Genomic DNA, 19363 nt, shown 5'->3' with positions numbered 1-19363 from the left:
AGTGTTGAATGGAAAACAAGTGCCCAGTAACATAACATTATAATGGTCAATGGTCATCGTCATTGATCAATAGCGGACAGAGATAATGTAATCAAGCTAATCTAATCTCTTTTGTCATGTTTGCCAATTTATGTGCTAATGTTGGGATGTTGCATTGTTACAGACTCTAAAATTACATATTATGTAATCCTATTTCAGGCTCTTCAATTTATTTGCTGGAAAAACTTGAAAAGTATGAATAATTTGAATTTTGAATGGCTCTGAATTTATATGCTCATTGAAATGAGATTTTTTGTCTTTTAAGTCCTAAATGACAGAAATAAATTTTTAGTTATAGGGTGATCGCAAATCAATACAGAATTGTGGCTGAATACTTTAATTGTATACAGAATTAGAACACTGAGGCGCATGAGCTAAAATGTTAATTCAAGTTGTTTGCAGTCTACCGTAGATGTGCCCAAATGTTTTGGCAGGGTGTATATAAGTATTGTGCTTTGCTTACTTTGCTGCTTCAGTTTTCTTGTCTGTGGTGTCATGTTGTTTCTATGTTATTAGCAACAATAAGGCATCTTATTTAAAACTTGGTAGATTTGGATAGAGCCGATCTTGTAAATGTAATGTATTATCTTTGCAACATATGCTTATTAGTTTATACACTTTTAATTGAATAATGAAAAAGCAGAAACAGCAAAGTTATTTAAAGGAATATAATTTGTTACGCGTGAATTTAGAGTAAAATTCCCAAACTCAAGTGAGCAAAATATGACAAAGCAGTTGTATTGCGTTTAAGACAATTTAATCACACTCAACAACACAACACAAAAATAAAACAATCAACATAGAATAGAAGTTCAAAGACCAAGTAGTTGAGCCAAGCAATGAATAGTCACCAGAGTTGAACAACCAGACAAATGTTCTTTCCACAAGTTAACGATTGTCCAGAAATGTCCAAGAATGAAAAGCAGAATGCAGTGTGACGTGTACTTGTCTACTTGTCCAAAGAGTGGCGGTAAGAAGCTCTGATGACGATCCTTCTCAGTCTTCTTATATAGTCACCTCTTGGAAAATTCCAGAATTCCACATCACAAAAGAACCGCATCATAGTAACATAAAAATATGAAAGGAAAATAAAAATACACACACATATAACACCCTCTCCCTTAAGGAAAAGAAAGTTAGAAAGAAACTTTCTGTTGTAATACAACTAAGCAACACAAAACATGACAAAACAGAATAGAAAACAGAATAAAGAGAAAATAAAGAAACGAAAACACAGAAAAATACAACAGATGTACCAAACATCATACAAAAACTTACACCCTGGAGAGTGCATCAGCGCGTACAATAGCCTTTATCCAAGCACTAACTTCTTGTACCTGGCCGTGCCCTACAACATACCCCAGGAATTCAACCTGGGCCTTTCCAAACTCGCACTTTGTAAGATGGACAGTCTGTTGCCCTGCCGGCAGTCTCTCAAAGAACTCCTGAATCTTTTCCATGGCGTAAATGATGACATCATCCATGTAGGCTTTGACACCCGATATCACGTTGTTGAAGAGCCATTGGAACGTTGCTGGGGCATTCTTCAAGCTGAACAGCATCACTTTGTATTGATACAGTTTGTCAGGTGTAGCGAATGCCGCAATTGTATTTGCACGGACCGTGAGCGGCACCTGCCAGAAGCCCTTCAGAAGGTCAAACTTACTCACGTATGTAGCTTGACTGACGTGATCAATGCAATCATCCACTCTCGGCAGAGGGTAGGAGTCAGCTCGTGACAGTGCATTGACAGTTTTCATGTTAGTGTAGGAGCACCAACCACCACCACCACGCTTGGGCACAAGTACACTAGGTGAACTCCATGGACTGTCACAGGTTTCAATAATGTCACTGTCCAGCATGTACTGCACCTCCTTCCGCAGAATCTCGCTCTTTGCAGGATTCATTCAATAGGTGTGTTGTTTCACAGGCACAGTATCACCCACATCTATCTCAGGACTAATCAGGCATGTGCGGCCAGGCAGATCTGGAAACAGGTGAGAAAATTCAAAAGCAGATGTGACATTTCAGCTTTCTGGTCAGCTGACAAAGGTGTCAATTTCTCATCAAGGTGAGCTATCACATCAGAATTGGACAATCTTGGTAAAGCATTATCACTCATATCATCCAACTTGACATCGCAAACAACATCATCAATATTATCATTGACGCTTGCATCAACATCAACTGTACAATCAGTAACTGGAGAGTCGCAATAGAACTGACTTGTTTGTTGTTTAACAGAACAGAACTTATCAGAAGAAACTGAGGAGTTTGTAGATAAGTCATCAGCCTCTGAGGCTACGGAATAAATCATGAATATATCCGATAAATAAAAAATGGAATCATTTGAAAAAGAAGTCTTGGAAAAAATGTCTTTTGACATCAAAGGAGTCACTGCATAAGACGGAAAAATACCCGGAACGTCATACTCCAATTGCTCTGTATTGGGCAAACACTCCGGAGAAACAGTGGCAATAGGATCAGCGCCAACTTGTGCCCCCATAAGATCGTTGCCGATCAGCATCTGGATCTGGAAGGGAGTCAAGAACACCAACCTCGATGGTGTCAGAAACCAGATCTGAAGTCAAATTCACAAAATGCAATGGAGCAAGAGAACAGCCACTTATACCCTTAAAAATAATATCTGAGTTAGCTGAAGACTCTGGAGAAAAAGGCAAAACATCTTTCAAAATCAGAGAATGCAGAGTTCCAGTGTCCCTCAGAATAGTAATGGGCCTTGGGTAATGGGTAGAATTATCTCCCATAAGTGAAACCGAACCATTGTGAATAAAAGGCAAAAACTCCAGAATCTGAAAGTTCTTTGTCAGAACCAAAACTCTCCTCAGAACCACCTGGCAAGGAAGGCTGAGGTGTGATATATGCACAGCATTTGGGGAAACCATGGACTGATTTTTGTATTTGAGCGTTTTGCGGGCAGAAATCAAGTGACTGGGCTTCTTACAGTCGGCACAGGCATGTCCTTTATCCTGAGAATTTGAACCTGCCTTATCATCACTTGACTGTGTAAGAAACAGTCTTTGGTGAAAAAAAATGGAATTGCTGGGAGACTGAAAAGAACTCTTGTGAGTCAAAAAATAATTATCTCCCAACACCGCTGCATCATGTAAGGTATTAACAGTCCGTTCATTGAAGTAAATCCTGAGATTCAAATGAACACACTGCTTAAATTCCTCCATCAAAACTAACTGCCTCAAACTCTGCCAATCCGAAGCCCCCTTTGAATTACACCACCTATCAAATAAAGTTTCCTTTTCCCTGGCAAACTCTCCAAAGCTCTCATCATCCCTTTTATGAGTACTTCTAAATTTCTGACGGTACGCTTCGGGCACTAACTCATAAACTTCCAGTAGGGTCTTTTTGACAAAATCATAATCAGAACTTTGTTCAACAGAAAGGGCCAAATATGCATCCTGAGCATTTCCCTTTAAGTCTATTTGCAATAGCTTAGTCCATGACTCTAGGCCACTTGAGATTTTCAGCAACTTTCTCAAAGTAGAGGAAGAATTTATCAACTTATTTTTCATTGAAAGGAGGGACCATTGAGGTATATCTTGTAAAATCAAAAGATGACGAACCAACCAAAACAGAGGACTTTTCAAATTTCTTAAATTCAATCTCTTTATCACATTCAAATTTTTTTCAGTTCCATGTCTTTCCTTCATCTCTCTTTTTCAATTTGAAGTTGTAATTCCAGTTTCTTTAATTCCCAAATGTCTGAAGGTTCCTCTTTTACCAAGGCCAAAATATCAGGAACAAAAATCCTCTTATCAATGTAATGACTCAGAACAATTTTCAAAATTTGAAATGTTCTCATAGCAGGTTTAGCATCAAGTCGGAAATGACTAGCAAGTTGCAGAAGCTCACACTTGCGTAAATCACAGACTGATTCAGGGGTAGGGGACCTAATAAAGTGCTCACATCTAAACTCCATTTTGCTGGCTTCACAGTTTAAGTTGCAAATATGCAGCAAAAATTTTTTTTAGCTCTTTTAAACAGATGTCTCGAACCCACAATTTTGTTACATGTGAATTTAGACTAAAATCCCCAAACTCAAACCAGCAAAATAACCCAGGTGGAACTTCCAAATTTGGGCTGTCCAGTAATATGGTTTCATGTTTCATAAATTTAAACACAAGTTTAATTGTGTACAGACAACAGATGGCACTGAATGGATGGCAATCTGACAACTACATTATATAACAATTCGTTATGGTCCCTGACCTACCGGTAATTTCTTTGTAGATTATCTGTGAAGTGCAGTGTTAGGGACTTGTTTAGCTGGTAAATTATTGGCAAGATGTACTTAAAACTTGCATGTTCTTATCTAAACATATTTTAATATTAATGAGTTTTACAACCAAAGTTATAAACAGCTGGCTCAAGTACCTTCCATTGACTGTATAAAAGATCCATCTTTGCTGCTGTTGTTTGGGTCTCTCATCTGGTCCCAAGGTGATTTTATGAAGGAAAACATCCTTCGTGTGACCTTTATTTATTTTGTGATTGCCTTGAATAACTGTTCTTTGTCTTTTCTATGGATTTCTTTCACAGTAATCCAGTCAAATTGTGTGGGACAAAAAGATAAAATCAAGATGACAAGGCTTACATTACTTGCCGGTATGTCAAGAATTCTTCTTGAATGTGTGTGTGTGTGTGTGTGTGTGTGTGTGTGTGTGTGTGTGTGTGTGTGTGTGTGTGTGTGTGTGTGTGTGTATGCATGGACCTCAATGGATGAATACCGTTCGTAGACATAAATTCTACGCATTTCTTCTGTTCTTTCCAAATAAAGGAAGATAATTTATAATTCACACATCCCTACCCCAGTAAAAAAGAACAAAAAGGAAAAAGAAATTGCTTTTCTTCAGCAGTAAAGTAATGCACACTGATACAATGGAATTTGGTATGCTTTTAACATTTTCAGTGCAGATGCATGTCTGCGCATCACGTGCAATGTTGCACCCTCTATACAGTATATAACACTTACATCTTGTATTTTTTCACAAGTTCATGTCTGACTTTTTTTCTTACATTCTTTAGGCTTGTGTCTAGTGATATGCCAGCTAGGTAAGTTGTCAACCAACACATTTTGTCTTCCACCAGATAAAATGTATTCAAATTGATTCCACGGTTAATGTTTCTCTTTTTCCACTAAGGATCTGCGACCAAAATGGTGTGCTACTTCACAAACTGGTCCCAATATCGACCTGGTGAGGGGAAATACATGCCACAAGATGTGGACCCCTTCCTGTGTACCACACTGATCTATGCCTTCTCTATCATCAACCACAACAATGAACTGGTAACATATGAGTGGAATGATGAGGTTTTATACAAATCTTTCAACAACCTCAAGACCAAGTAAGTGGACAATTGTTTATTAAAGTCACACTTCAGTGTGAGCTAGTATCATAAATTTGTGGTGTCAATGTGACTATGTGGCTATTTGCAGGAATCCTCATCTTAAGACACTCCTGGCTGTTGGTGGATGGAACTTTGGTTCCCAACAGTGAGTTACATTTTAACCATGGCTTTGTATCTATTGTTCAGACTGATACTGATGAGGATAATATCTTATCAATACCGATTGTGCAATAGGTTGTGTCAATTGTCAGTTGAGATAGTAATAGTAGTTATTGCTAATTGTATGTTGTCACAGCTTCACTGTGGACTGGGAACATGTGATTGATTCCTTCTATAATGTAATAATAATTATATATTATATATATATATTTTTTTTTGTAGACCACACGATTCATCACACAAAACTGCTCCCTTTCACAATTGCTAATACACTTATTTGTATAGATTTTACATCATGCATGTCTGATAAGGAATAGTCCCTATAAAGAGAAATGTCTCTTGTGCCTTGCTCTTGTTGCTATGTTGTTCCTTGTTCTGTATGTTGTACCAGGGCAGCACCGAATGCTGGAGAAAAATTCCTTGTGTGTTTTTACAAACTTGGCCATTAAATCTGATTCTGATATATTACATAATTAGATAATGATGTCAAATAGGGCAGAACAGGGTGCAGCTGAACTGTATTGTCCTCACAGTTCTGAGGACCAGGGTTGAAATCCCACCCCCACATACGTGGAATTTACATGTTTTCCCTGTGCCTATGTTTGTTTTCTCCGGGCACATCCCAAAAACATGCATTTATTGAGACTCTAAATTGCCCCGAGGTGTGATTGTGAGTCACTGTTGTCTAACTCCATGTGCCCTGCGATTGGCTGGCAACCAGTTCAGGATGTACCCTGTCTCCTGCCCAATAACAACTAGGAAAGGCTCCAGCATTCCCGCGAACCTCGTAAGGTTAAGCGGCTCAGAAAATGGATGGCTGGATGGATGGGTATACTAGACGATATCTTCTTCTTTTCCTTTGGGCTTGTCCCCTCAGGCGTTGTTCCAGTGTGTCATCCTTTTCCATCTAAGCCTATCTCCTGTATCTTCCTCTCTAATAATAACTTCCATCATGTCTTCACGGTTTTGACAGCCAACAGTGCAACAAGAATTAACCATATTGAAACCAAAAAAGCTAAACCTTGTTCTTCTTTTCCTTTCGGCTTATCCCGTTTGGGTCGCCACAACGTGTCATCTTTTTCCATCTAAGTCTATCTCGTGCATCTTCTTCTCTAACACCCACTGTCCTCATGTCCTCCCTCACAACATCCATCAACCTTCTCCTTGGTCTTCCTCTCGCTCTTTTGACTGGCAGCTCCATCCTCAGCACCCTTCTACCAATATAGTCAATCTCTCGCCTCTGGACATGTCCAAACCATAGAAGTCTGGTCTCTCGAATCTCTAATCCATACATCATGGCCGGCCTCACCACTGTTTTACAAACTTTGTCCTTCATCCTAGTAGAGACTCTTCTGTCACATAACACACCAGACATCATCCGCCAGCTGTTTCAACCTGCTTGAGCCCGTTTCTTCACTTCCTTACCACACTCACCCTTGCTCTAGATTGTTGGCCCCAAGTATTTGAGATTGTCCACCCTCGCTATCTCTTCTCCCTGGAGCCTCACTTTCCCCCCTTCCGCCCCTCTCATTCAGGCACATATATTCTGTTTAACTTTGGCTAATGTTCATTCCTCTGGTTTCCAGTGCATGCCTCCATCTTTCTAATTTTTACTCCACCTGCTTCCTTCTTTCACTGCAGATCACAATGTCATCTGCGAACATCATGGTCCAAAGCGATTCCAGTCTAACCTCATCTGTCAGCCTATCCATTACCACAGTAAACAGGATGGGGCTCAGAGCTGATCCCTGATGCAGTCCCACCTCCACCTTAAATTCTTTTGTCACACCTACGGCACACCTCACCGCTGTTCTGCTGCCCTCATACATGTCCTGTACTATTCTAGCATATTTCTCCACCACACCAGACTTAAGCATGCTGTACCACAGTTCTTGTCTTGGTACTCTGTCATAGGCTTTCTCTAGATCCACAAAGACACAATATAGTTACTTCTGACCTTCTCTGTACTTTTTCATTAGCATCCTCAAGGAAAATAATGCATCTGTGTTACTCTTTTTGAAACCATACTGTTGGTCGCAGATACTGAAGTCTGTCCTGAGTCTAGCCTCCACTACTCTTTCCCATAACTTCATTGTGTGGCTCATCAACCTCTATAGTTCCCACAGCTCTGCAAATCGCCTCTCTTCTTAAAAATGGGCACCAGCACACTTTTCCTCCATTATCGATATACAAAATATTTTTTATATATACTGGACCTGAGACTACAATAACCTTTTCTACAGGTTTTCCATCATGGTATCCAATCCAACTAACCGTCAGAAATTTATCCAGTCTACAATAAAATTCCTGAGAACTCATGGATTTGATGGTCTGGATCTGGACTGGGAGTACCCAGGAGCTCGTGGAAGCCCTCCAGGTGACAAGCAGAAGTTCACTTTACTCTGCAGGGTAGGTACTTACTGGACACTGTTTACATGTTCAGTAGCATTTAAAACTTACTGTGTAGCTCATATACATAATGTTTCACCTCTTACATTACTTTGTGGTGTATTTTTTACAGGAACTTGTTCAAGCTTATGCTGCTGAAGCCAAGGCCACTGGTAATACTCAGCTAATGTTGACTGCTGCTGTGTCTGCTGGAAAGGGGACAATTGATGGAGGATATGAAATTGCAGCGATTGCCAAGTAAGTAGATGAATTGATTTCTTCTAAGAAGAGGGTTGCATGAAGCTCTAAATGAGCTTCATTGCGCGCAACTTAGGGAATTGGACTTCATCAATGTGATGACCTATGACTTCCATGGAACTTGGGAGCGGTTCACTGGTCACAACAGTCCTCTGTTCCGTGGCTCCCAGGACTTTGGTGACTTGATCTACTTCAACACCGTAAGCAACAACAAATTACTTGGGCGGTATCGTACAATTTTCAAAAACAAAACCTCAAACATTTTCAATCCATGTTTAGGACTATGCTATGAAGTACTGGCGAGACAACGGTACTCCAGTGGAGAAACTGAGGATGGGTTTTGCTGCCTATGGTCGTACTTTCCGTCTGACATCAGCAAACACCGGAGTTGGTGCCCCAGCTAGCGGTCCTGCATCAGCTGGTCCATTCACTCGTGAAGCTGGATTCTGGTCCTACTATGAGGTACTATGGATAGTAAAGCATTTGAAATGTATAGCATGATACAGAAGGTACTTTAAATTGGTATTCAACAACAGCATACATTTTTTTTAACAAACCTAACTTAATTGTCTGTGTTTAGATCTGTGGATTTTTAAAGGGCACTACCCTCCAGTGGATTGAGGACCAGAAGGTTCCCTATGCCACTAAAAACAATGAGTGGGTGGGCTTTGACACCAGGGAAAGCTATGAAATTAAAGTAGGTTGCACTTAACTGTACATTTTTATTAGACCTGGGTAAATCCAGACCAGCACATTGAATTATTTTTTTTTTTTTTTGGTCCCACTAGGTACGCTATCTGCAGGAGCAGAAATTTGGTGGTGCTTTTGTGTGGGCTCTTGATTTGGATGACTTTGCAGGACGATTTTGTGGAGTGGGCAACCACCCTCTTCTGTCTCATCTTCACAAACTTCTCAATATTGGTAAAGTGAATTGAGTGCCAAAAACGCATGGATATCCACATTTCTTTAAATGTAATCACTAAGATACATTATGTCTTGCTGTAGAGGTACCACCAATTCCTCCTACCACCACGCCCAAACCTGGTGCGAGCACCACCCCTCGTCCGACCACAGCCACCACTGTCACAACCCATGCCCCAGGATCCGGCTTCTGTAACGGCAAACCTGATGGCCTGTATCCCCACCCAGATGACAGAGCCAGCTTCTACATGTGTGCAGGTGGCATCACCCATTTGAAGCAGTGTGGATCTGGATCAGTCTTTGATGATGGCTGCAAGTGCTGCATCTGGCCATGAGCAATTAGTGGAAAAATGTAAATAACAACTGACATAAACATCTATTAAATGACTGAGATTATCAAGCATCCAGTGTGTGTACAGTCATTTTAATGTGAATCTTGAGTATGAATAATATACATTATGACTTTATTGCTGTGTTTCAGTGAAATATTGTATATCAATTGCAAATGCCTATAGATGACAAAGAAAAATAAATACAGTATGACTTTATCCGTGTGTGTATCAGGTAAATATTTTTACAAAATTTCAGGGAGTGAGAAACTTTATCTGCAATTTTGGGGTACTTTCATGAAGTCACTTCATGGGTGCTCTGTACACATTGGAATATTAGGAAACTCAGAGTGGTGCTGGAGAGTGCTGCTCGGTTTTTCAGAGCGCTACACTCTTAGGAGTGCCAGAGCATACTCCCGCTGCTCTGACTGAACAGACAATGACAGAGCATGTTGAGGAGACCCTTGTCCTGAGTATCCAGACGGAGTGAAAAATAAAGATGGATGAAACTGGATAAGATGATTGTTAATTAGATAATTGTTGAGAGACCGGCAATGGTTTTGATCAGTAATTGACTTAATTTTAGCATTAATTATAATGCTCAGTCTCGACCACGAGATGGAAGCATAGAGTAGAAATGTATACCTAATTTCAACCACCAGATGTAGACAGAAAGAGATGTCATTTAGCAATCAAAGGGTTATTCAGTCTTACTCCATCCATCCATCCGTTCTCTCTAAAAACCAAAGAAAATTGTAATGCACAGTCTACACCACGAGATGAAGGCATAGAGTAGAAATGTAATACCTAATTTCAACCACCAGATGTAGACAGAAAGAGATGTCATTTAGCAATCAAAAAGTTATTCAGTCTTACTCCATCCATCCATACATACATTTTCTTAGCCGCCTATCCTCACAAGGGTCACGGGGAGTGCTGGAGCCTATCCCAGCTGTCAACCTGCAGGAGGCGGCGTACACCCTGAGCTGGTTGCTAGTCAATCACAAGGGACATCAAGACAAACAGCCACACTCACAATTACACCTAGGGGCAATTTAGAGTGCCCAATTAATGTTGTATGTTTTGGGGATGTGGGAGGAAACCGGAGTGCCCAGAGAAAACCCACGCAGGCACAGGGAGAACATGCAAATTCTACACAGGCGGGTTAGGGATTGAATGTGGGACCTCAGAACTGTGAAGCCAATGCTTTGCAGCTGATCAGCCATCCCACCCTCTTATAATATAATCATTTGCCAACTATCATGCTTGTTTGCAAATATATAACATGTAACAACTTAGATATTCAGAGAAGTTGATTCAAGTAAACAAAACAAAACAAAAAAACACACAGTCCTTATGCCTATATCAATGTTTTGAAGAAATAATCAACACTTGGGAGAAGAAAAAATTATAAAAAAGATAAATGATGATTTATCATTTTTAACATACTGTAATCCAAATCCTTAATTCAGCATCTATTCAGAAAGTATTCTATAATATTATAGAATGTGGGAAAGTAAACAATGTTAAATGTTAACAACAAAGTCTAACTTTGGTAACAGTGGGAGAATTTGATCAACAAGGTCAAAACAAACTGAGTTGCCCTGTGTTGAAGCAAAACAGCCACATAAGGGCGGACATATGTGGTGATGACGAACAGAAAAGGGGAATTTTAGCCCTTTGAAAAATAAAATGAGAGTGGATGGCTAAGCAAAACATTGATGTTCTTCGGTATATCTTGTGATCAATGAGGTAACGTTCGATACCGTTGTGCAACCTAAAGCAAAAAATGGCAATCGGGGCTTCGAATCGAAGTCTGTTGTTGCACTCTTTTCATTATTTGCGTTATACATATGAAGAACTAGAAGGCAGCAATGAGTTGGATCAAGAAAACTAACTGAAAATGGTGAGAAATAACATCAGGAGAGATTAGCCTAGCATAGGACATTGGCCATTCGATCTCTCTCTCCTGAATCCAAAACCTATTCTCTATTCTATTTGACTTTTAGGAATGTTTGACCTAATGAATCAGATTGATTGGGACCTCGACTTACTAAAGTCTCTGGAACGAAAGATTCAGGTTACGAAAAGCCTACCCGGAAAAATTTTGTCTCTAGTTACAAAAGAAATCCAGGATACGAAAGTTAAAAAATGACTTCACAAGACATTGAAAGTTAAAGTTAATGTTCGTTTTGAATTTATAGTTTGTGGAATTTATTAATTTTTGTGGAATTGTGTGCATGCCTCTGCCTTTGGAGACACCACGATGCCTTTTTGCTCGTTGACCACTCAACACCAAAGCTAAATAAACACCTTTTTTATGTACACTGTGAATATTTATTGTTAAGGTAAATTAACAAAATTTTGTATTATTCTTTATATTATGTACACTTAGAATGCTTATTTCAGCAGGGAGCTTCGAACAGATTAGGCTAATTACATGTAGAATACGTTTCTACTTATGAAGATTTCATTATACAAAACGACTAATTTTGTAAGTAATGGTACCAATGTATTTCTCATTTTAACCAGGTTTAAGATTATTTTTTAATTATTGGAGTTACCCTTTTGGAACTTATAATGTTTCAACTTTTTAAACTTTGAATGTAACCAAGTATATTTTTTATACTTTTTCCTTTTTCAAATATTTGTGTTTTACATTCACAGAAACACCTGTGAACTTTTGTTCTACATCAAGAGTGAGTATTCCTTTTTCTCACTTGGTTCCTGCATGTACATTTTTTTTCTTTTTTTTTTGTGATTTCCTATATTTTGTTCTCAGATGGAATTATAATGTACTTTTTTCTTTTGGATTGTAGATTTGCCCTTGCTAAACTTTGTCAATTAAATTTAGATCTTTGAACATTTAAAATGGCTCTTTCATTTTTTAAAGATCCGTAAGTGCCTTGTTCTATATGTTAGCAGATTTAATGGCATATTGTAATGCCCTTGGTAAGAGCAATGAAGCAAACGGAGTCACCACAGGGTTTTTACTTGTGTTTTTTTTATTTTTAGCAATCCCGCAGTACACCAAACTCTCACTAACAACAAGGTCTCTCAATAACAACAACGTGCTCTCTCTCTACCTCAACAACGCCGGCCTCCTCCACTCTTAAAGAAGTACACACATAATTATAGAATTACACTGCCCTCCTCTTTATGAACCTCCTCGCCCCAAGGGGTCAACAAAAAAATCCTAGAACTTTAACAGTCTCTGCTTCAGTCTCTGTGGGCGGCAAAGGTCTGGCACATGGTCATTACCAGGTGGTCCCAAGCAGCTGAATCGGAACAACAGGAGTGTGATCCGGGAATCTCGGACCCGCTTCCGGCCTCACTGGTACCCCAAGGTCCAACTCAAAAAGCGGAACCTCTCTACTGTATGGTGCCAATCGATCTCGATGCAGTACAACCCTTCTGCCCCGAGGGCAGGGGTGAGCAAACTGCCGCCCATGAGCCACATCCGGCCCGTTGGTCTTTTTAAAGCCGGCCCGCTGAAGATTGGTAGAGAATTAAGGTTTGATGTGAATGATTGCATTCATTCTGTTTTCACTTGTAGTGATAGGCATTTCAACACTAGGTGGAACAGTAGGTGTGGTGTCTTCATTTAGCGGAGTGTGAGCCATTTCCTGTTATCGGTCTTTTTCCACTGGTCAGATCAGAACCTATCCACAACAATGTTCAAGAAAAGAAAAGTCGACAGTGAGTGCCGGGTGTTTAAGAAAGAATGAACGCCGAAATATTTTTTTTTTTTTTTTTACTGAAGTGCAGGTCCAATTCTGTATATCTTATTTGTCAAGAAACCATTGCGGTTTTAAAAGAATACAACATCAACCATCAGTTTCTTACTAAGCATGTCACGTCCCATCGGAAACGAGAGTAGGACCCAAATGCAGGAACTCGGAAGACGCAAGGTAGTTCAAGAAGAGACGCGTTTATGATATGCCGAGGTCGGGGATCGAGCAGGCAGTCCGGTGCAGCAGCGGTAGTTGGGACGTCGGGCGAAGAGAGTAGGTCAGCGGGCAGGCAGGAGTCGGTACACGGGAGAACAATCAACGCAGGCAGAAGTATCAAAGGAGTCAGGCTTACAAGGTTGGTCGGAGAACGGATGAAGGTCGGAACACACAGGTTCAATCAGGGATACCGGAGCACACAAATGGGACATGAAGATCATACGAACTGGCGCCGGCCAGTTGTCATCGCGGTCATATAAATCCACAGCATAATCAGGCTGCATGAGGCGCAGGTGTGCACCTTCCAATCAGCGCACCTGCGCGGACACCCGCACAGCTCGTCCTGAAGCGGCAGGATCATGACAGTACCCCCCCCCCTCAAAGGCACGGCTGCCAGACGTGCCTAAACGAAAAAACAGACATTAACACAGGCAGGGGTGGGTGGAAGGGGTGTCCGGAGGAGGGCACGCCCCCCCCCCCCGAACCCCAGTCTGGTGGCCATCCAGGCCACCAAACACAAGGCGTCCGGGTGGACAGGTCAGGAGGACGAGCCGGACGCCAAGCACCAGAGTCCCCAAGGGGCGATTCAGGCGGACAACCTCTGTGAGGAACCAAACAGCGAAGCAGGAACCAGAACGAGGCAGGCCACTGCTCCGGACGAGAACCTCCCACGCCGTTGTTGTAAGATGACCAGGGATTGGTCGCCACCGAGGCTTGGTCAGTAGGCAGCCGTGGATTGGTCACCAACGAGGCCAGGTCATGAAGCGGCTGGGAGCCATCTGGAGCGAATAGGATGATGGATAGAAGGACCAGAACTATGACCGCCACCATCCCGAAGTCTCTCCAGCTCCAGGGTGGCTCCACAGAACTCCCCAGCTCCTCCTGGACAGGAAGGTGAGAAGGCGGCGACACCGTCGCCTCCTCCTGGACAGGAACGTGAGAAGGCGGTGACCCCATCGCCAGCGCCACCTCCTGGACAGCAACGTGAGAAGGCGGCGACCCCATCGCCATCGCCACCTCCTGGACAGCAACGTGAGAAGGCGGCGACGCCATCGCCATCGCCTCCTCCTGGACAGCAACGTGAGAAGGCGGCGACCCCAACGCCATCGCCACCTCCTGGACAGCAACGTGAGAAGGCGGCGAGCCCATCGCCATCGCCACCTCCTGGACAGCAACGTGAGAAGGCGGTGACCCCATCGCCATCGCCATCGCCACCTCCTGGGCAGCAACGTGAGAAGGCGGCGACCCCATCGCCATCGCCACCTCCTGGACAGCAACGTGAGAAGGCGGCGACCCCATCGCCATCGCCACCTCCTGGACAGCAACCTGAGAAGGCAGCGACCCCATCGCCATCGCCACCTCCTGGACAGCAACGTGAGAAGGCGGCGACCCCATCGCCATCGCCTCCTCCTGGACAGCAACGTGAGAAGGCGGCGACCCCATCGCCATCGCCTCCTCCTGGACAGCAACGTGAGAAGGCGGCGACACCCTCTCCACCTCCTGGACGGGAACATATGGACTTGCCCGTCGCCGTCAGAACAGGGGACGACCGCGGACCGGTCGCCACCAGAGCAAGATCGGGGAGTGACCGCGGACCGGTCGCCACTGGTACTCCAGGGCACGGACGAGAAGGGGCTGTGGAAACGTCGCCACCTCCTGGACAGCAACGTGAGGCGGCATCGGGTCGGTCCCCACTGCCACGTGAGCTTGCCGTGCATTCGTTGAAACAGCAACGTGGGCGAGGCGCGGTGGCGAATCCGTTCCCAGGGCAACGTGAACGAGAGTCGCCAGAGAAGAGAGTCAGTCGAAACTGACACGTGGGCGTGTCTCGGGAGCGGGTCAGTTCTGACTGCCGCGTGAACTCTGCTCGGAACAGCCAAAACCTCGACGTGGGAATGGCGAGGAGGCGGGTCAGTTTCCACAGCTACGTGCGCTTGGCGAGGTGGCGAGTCCGTACCCACTGCGACGTGCACTTGGCAAGGGGGCGGGTCGGTTTCCACAGCTACGTGCGCTTGGCGAGGTGGCGAGTCCGTTCCCACTGCGGCGTGCACTTGGCAAGGGGGCGGGTCGGTTTCCACGGCAACAAGAACAAGAGTAGGCAGAGAGTCAGTCGAAACCTACATGTGGGCGTATCTCCAACTGCCACGTGAACCTGCGTCAGCAGCGAGTCCGTCGCAGTTGTGACGTCAGCGTAGCTCGGCTGGTTCGCCAATCCTTGTCGGACCTGGGCCGCGAGAGCCGCCAATTCCGCGCTCTCCCACTCTATCTCCGCTCGCATTTCACGGTAGATCACCTCATGATTTGGAGACTCCTCCTCCCTCTGGGCTGGAAGCTTCGCCACCAGCTGCGGGTCTGCCGGTTTCGCCGTTGCCGGCGAGGAGTGGGAGGACGATGTCTTAGTTACCGCGCAGCGAGAGGCACCGGGGAGCGCCCGGCCGGGGCGTCTCCTCTGGCCGCCACGCGGAGGTCCCGGGTAGATGGCCAAGCGGGTTCCCTCATACGGATTGGTGTACTTAAACCTACCGGGTGAAGACGTTCGGGTGCTGGAAACGCGGGGAGGTGAAACAAACTGACTGCGATGAAAGATCGGACGAGCAGATTCATAATCAGAATAATCGGAGTCGTACTCCGGCAGCCGGTCATACAAATCACGGTCCTCCTCATACTCCGAAAAGTCAGAGTCCAGAAGAATATGAGGAACCGGACGGGTCGTGTTCGGGACGTATTCATACCTCGCTGGCGGAGCGTAAGACACAGAAGCGGAGGACATCAGGGAGCCTACCCGGATCGGACAGGCTTGGTCCTCCGGCAGACGGTCTACCTTGCGTCGGTCCCGGCGACGGCGGGTCTCTCCTTCTGGGTCCTGTACTGACCAGTTCGTTCTGTCACGTCCCATCGAAGCGAGAGTAGGACCCAAATGCAGCAACTTGGAAGACGCAAGGTAGTTCAAGAAGAGACACGTTTATTATATGCAGAGGTAGGGGATCGAGCAGGCAGTCCGGTGCAGCAGCGGTAGTTGGGACGTCGGGCAAAGAGAGCAGATGAGCGGACAGGCAGGAGTCGGTACACAGGGTAACAATCAACGCAGGCAGAAGTATCAAAGGAGTCAGGCTTACAAGGTTGGTCGGAGAACGGACGAAGGTCGGTACACACAGGTTCGATCAGGGATACCGGAGCACACGAACGGGACATGAAGATCATACGAACTGCCGCCGGCCAGTTGGCATCGCGGTCATATAAATCCACAGCATAATCAGGCTGCATGAGGCGCAGGTGTGCACCTTCCAATCACCGCACCTGCGCGGACACCCACACAGCTCGTGCTGAAGCGGCAGGATCATGACAAAGCATGCTGATTACGCCAGCAACCTTTCCACACAAGAACATATGGCTACCGCTGATAGGTTGTTCGCTAGCTTCCAGGCAAAGCAAAACACCTTTATTCGAGCATCTTCCATTCACGAAGCAACCACGAAGACAAGTTATTTACTGGCATTCAAACTAGCAAAAATCAGCAGGTCTTTCTCTGAATGCATGATAGAGATAGCAGGCATTTTATGTCCTAAGAGCAAGAACAAAGGACAAAGATCAAACAAACTTTGTTCAAAAAGAACAAAGGAAGTGAAGAAACGGGCCCAAGCAGGCGACATTCTTTTTATCACCACCGTGGAGGCGGTTTGGCGGCGTCATTGTCACTCATGGCCGGGGGCACCGTTGTTCATCACCACCATGGAGGTGGATCGGGCGGGGAGGTGGTTTGCCCGCATGCGGTTTGGCCGTGATCCACATATCACCTAAATATGGCTCGAAACGATAGGGTAATATTGCCCCGGTCACTTTACTCAGTTGTGAGATGTTCTCTTCTTCGAAAAGAGCTTCCATGTCAGAAGGGGCGTGTTCGTCTCCCATAATACGTGGCACAGCGTGTTTTCAATGGCGAATGTCCCAGTGTGATGTCATGGACAGAACATGCAGCCAATATGGCTACCACATGAATGTCGAATGAGACTTCCGCAACTTTGCGCATGAATGACACACTCTCCGCTCATATTTAGTTTTTCATATAGACATTGAAGTGAATAATGTCATGTATTTTTCATCACAATATCTATTTTAGAATGTTTATAGGCATAACCCTTGGGCTTTAAAAGAGGCCCCGTGATGTGTAAAAAATATAGAGAATCACTGGATGACCTTCACAAGGGATTCTGCCATAGCTTTTGTGATTTTGGAAAAATTGACAGGGCACTTGAGCTGGTGTCATGTCCCTTCTCACATGACCCAGAAACAGTGCCACAGTAGTTGGAAGTGATCTCCAATGTGACATGGTGTTAAAGGACAAGTTCAACTCCCTGAAACTGGCTGAGTTTTATGCTTCATTAATCCATTTATCCATCCATTTTCTTCACCGCTTATCCTCACGAGGGTCTCGGGGAGAAGAAGATATCGTCCAGTATATCCATCCATCCAGCCATCCATTTTCTGAGCCGCTTAACCTTATGAGGTTCGCGGGAATGCTGGAGCCTATCCCAGCTGTCAACGGGCAGGAGGCGGGGTACACCCTAAACTGGCTCCTAGCCAATTGCAGGGCACATATAGACAAACAGCCCCACTCACAATCACACTTAGGGGCAATTGAGAGTATCCAATAAATGTTGTTTTTGGAACGTGGGAGGAATCCGGAGTGCCCGGAGGAATCCCCGGCACGGGGAGAACATACAAACTCCAGACAGACGGGTCCGGGATTGAACCCGGGACCTCAGAACTGTGAAGCCAACGCTTTACCAGCTGATCCACCCTGCCGCCCCTTCATTAAATTCAGCCAAATTTCCAAACAAACAGAAAATGGCATAGAGGAGGCTGGTTTGTTTGGCTCTACATATGTTTGTGAACAGACTTTTAGAGTGACGAGCACTAACAAAGCAACCCATAGATCCCAAATGAGTGATGAACACCTCAGATCTGTTCTGAGAATTGCCACAACAGAAGAAAATGGATGATCAACAACACTGTTCTCATTAAAAGGTATGTTAATACTTGAATGCTTTTTTTCTGGGTATGCTTGATATTTACTGTTAAAAGAAAATGCAGTTTTATATGTTTCCTATCTCTGTGCTGATCCAGCCCATCTGTCAAATTTTAAAAGTCAACGTGGCCCCCGAGCCAAAAAGTTTCCCCACCCCTGCCCTAGGGGGAACTGCCACCCTATATAAGACCTCCCCTAACCATTAGAGCGCTCTACAAGTTACATCCCAGTTACTGTCCAATTTGGGGCAACGTCTCTTCTTCCGGTCGGGCGAGTACACGCAAACCAGCTCCCCTGAGTTGAAGTCCTGCCTCTTGCTCTGCACATCGAAGTTTCTCTTTTGTCTAATACTAGCTTTTGTCAGTTGGTCCCGGGCGAACACATGTGCAGCCTCAAGTCGATCCTGCAGTTTCTGAGTGTACTCCGAACCTGGATGGTCCTCGGGGCTTTCCGGTGGTCTTCCAAATGCTAACTCTGCTGGTGTTTGAAGCTCCCACCCAACATCAGTAGAGCAGGAGTGGAGCTAGTAGAACTCTGGACGGAAGATTAGTCGGCCAACAACACCATTGGGATGTGCCGGTCCCAGTCACACTGGTGATTAGCGGTGAGAATGGCGAGCTGCAACTGCGTGGTGCGCATCTTTTGCATGTCCAGCCGCTCGCACAGGGCAGAGAAAACCTTTGACTCAAAATTCCTGCACTGATCACTGTGCAGGGTGTCTGCAGTTCCAAACTAGCTGATCATGCCCTCCAGCAGCCCATCCGCCACTGTCTCCGCATTTTGGTCTTGTAGCGCATATGCCTCTGGATATTTTGTGAAATAGTCCATTGCACACAATACATACTTGTTACCTCTTTCCGTTAGAGGGAAAGGGCCCATCATGTCCACAGCCACCCGCTCCATGGGTG

General features: G+C 44.4%; 2 protein-coding genes across 3 annotated transcripts; one reads left to right on the top strand and one right to left on the bottom strand.

The window, feature by feature from the left end:
• The first annotated feature begins 4655 nt into the window (after window positions 1-4655).
• LOC133506938 (acidic mammalian chitinase-like) lies at window positions 4656-9485 on the top strand. 2 transcript variants are annotated; one of them, XM_061831334.1, is made up of 11 exons: window positions 4656-4680; window positions 5101-5127; window positions 5217-5421; window positions 5513-5569; window positions 7827-7992; window positions 8105-8229; window positions 8306-8429; window positions 8509-8691; window positions 8810-8926; window positions 9018-9150; window positions 9235-9485. In XM_061831334.1, the coding sequence occupies exons 1-11, from the start codon at window positions 4656-4658 to the stop codon at window positions 9483-9485; spliced, it is 1413 nt and encodes a 470-aa protein (XP_061687318.1). The 2 variants fall into 2 exon arrangements, with proteins under 2 accessions (XP_061687318.1, XP_061687320.1); XM_061831336.1 differs by having other exon boundaries at window positions 9018-9155; window positions 9237-9485.
• Window positions 9486-14742: 5257 nt separating this feature from the next.
• LOC133506939 (uncharacterized) lies at window positions 14743-18297 on the bottom strand. Its single transcript, XM_061831337.1, has 2 exons — window positions 16546-18297; window positions 14743-16355 (listed from the first exon to the last, which is right to left on the bottom strand). Exon 2 carries the CDS (start codon window positions 16323-16325, stop codon window positions 15432-15434), a length of 894 nt encoding a protein of 297 aa, XP_061687321.1. The 5' UTR covers window positions 16326-16355; window positions 16546-18297; the 3' UTR covers window positions 14743-15431.
• Between the last annotated feature and the right edge of the window lie 1066 nt (window positions 18298-19363).

The sequence above is a fragment of the Syngnathoides biaculeatus genome, chromosome 10, assembly GCF_019802595.1.
Source record: "Syngnathoides biaculeatus isolate LvHL_M chromosome 10, ASM1980259v1, whole genome shotgun sequence".
NCBI classification, from domain to species: domain Eukaryota; kingdom Metazoa; phylum Chordata; class Actinopteri; order Syngnathiformes; family Syngnathidae; genus Syngnathoides; species Syngnathoides biaculeatus.
Note: the sequence above shows the minus strand (reverse complement) of the source record. Positions and strands in the feature narration are given on the sequence as shown.

Excerpts from the sequence above, each read along its gene's own strand:
- LOC133506939 (XM_061831337.1), bottom strand. The coding sequence starts at position 16,325 with ATGGGACGTGACAGAACGAACTGGTCAGTACAGGACCCAGAAGGAGAG.
- LOC133506938 (XM_061831336.1), top strand. The coding sequence starts at position 4,656 with ATGACAAGGCTTACATTACTTGCCG. Across the intron at positions 8,430-8,508 it reads ACTTGATCTACTTCAACACC|GACTATGCTATGAAGTACTG; the intron begins GTAAGCAACAAC and ends ATCCATGTTTAG. Across the intron at positions 8,692-8,809 it reads GATTCTGGTCCTACTATGAG|ATCTGTGGATTTTTAAAGGG; the intron begins GTACTATGGATA and ends GTCTGTGTTTAG.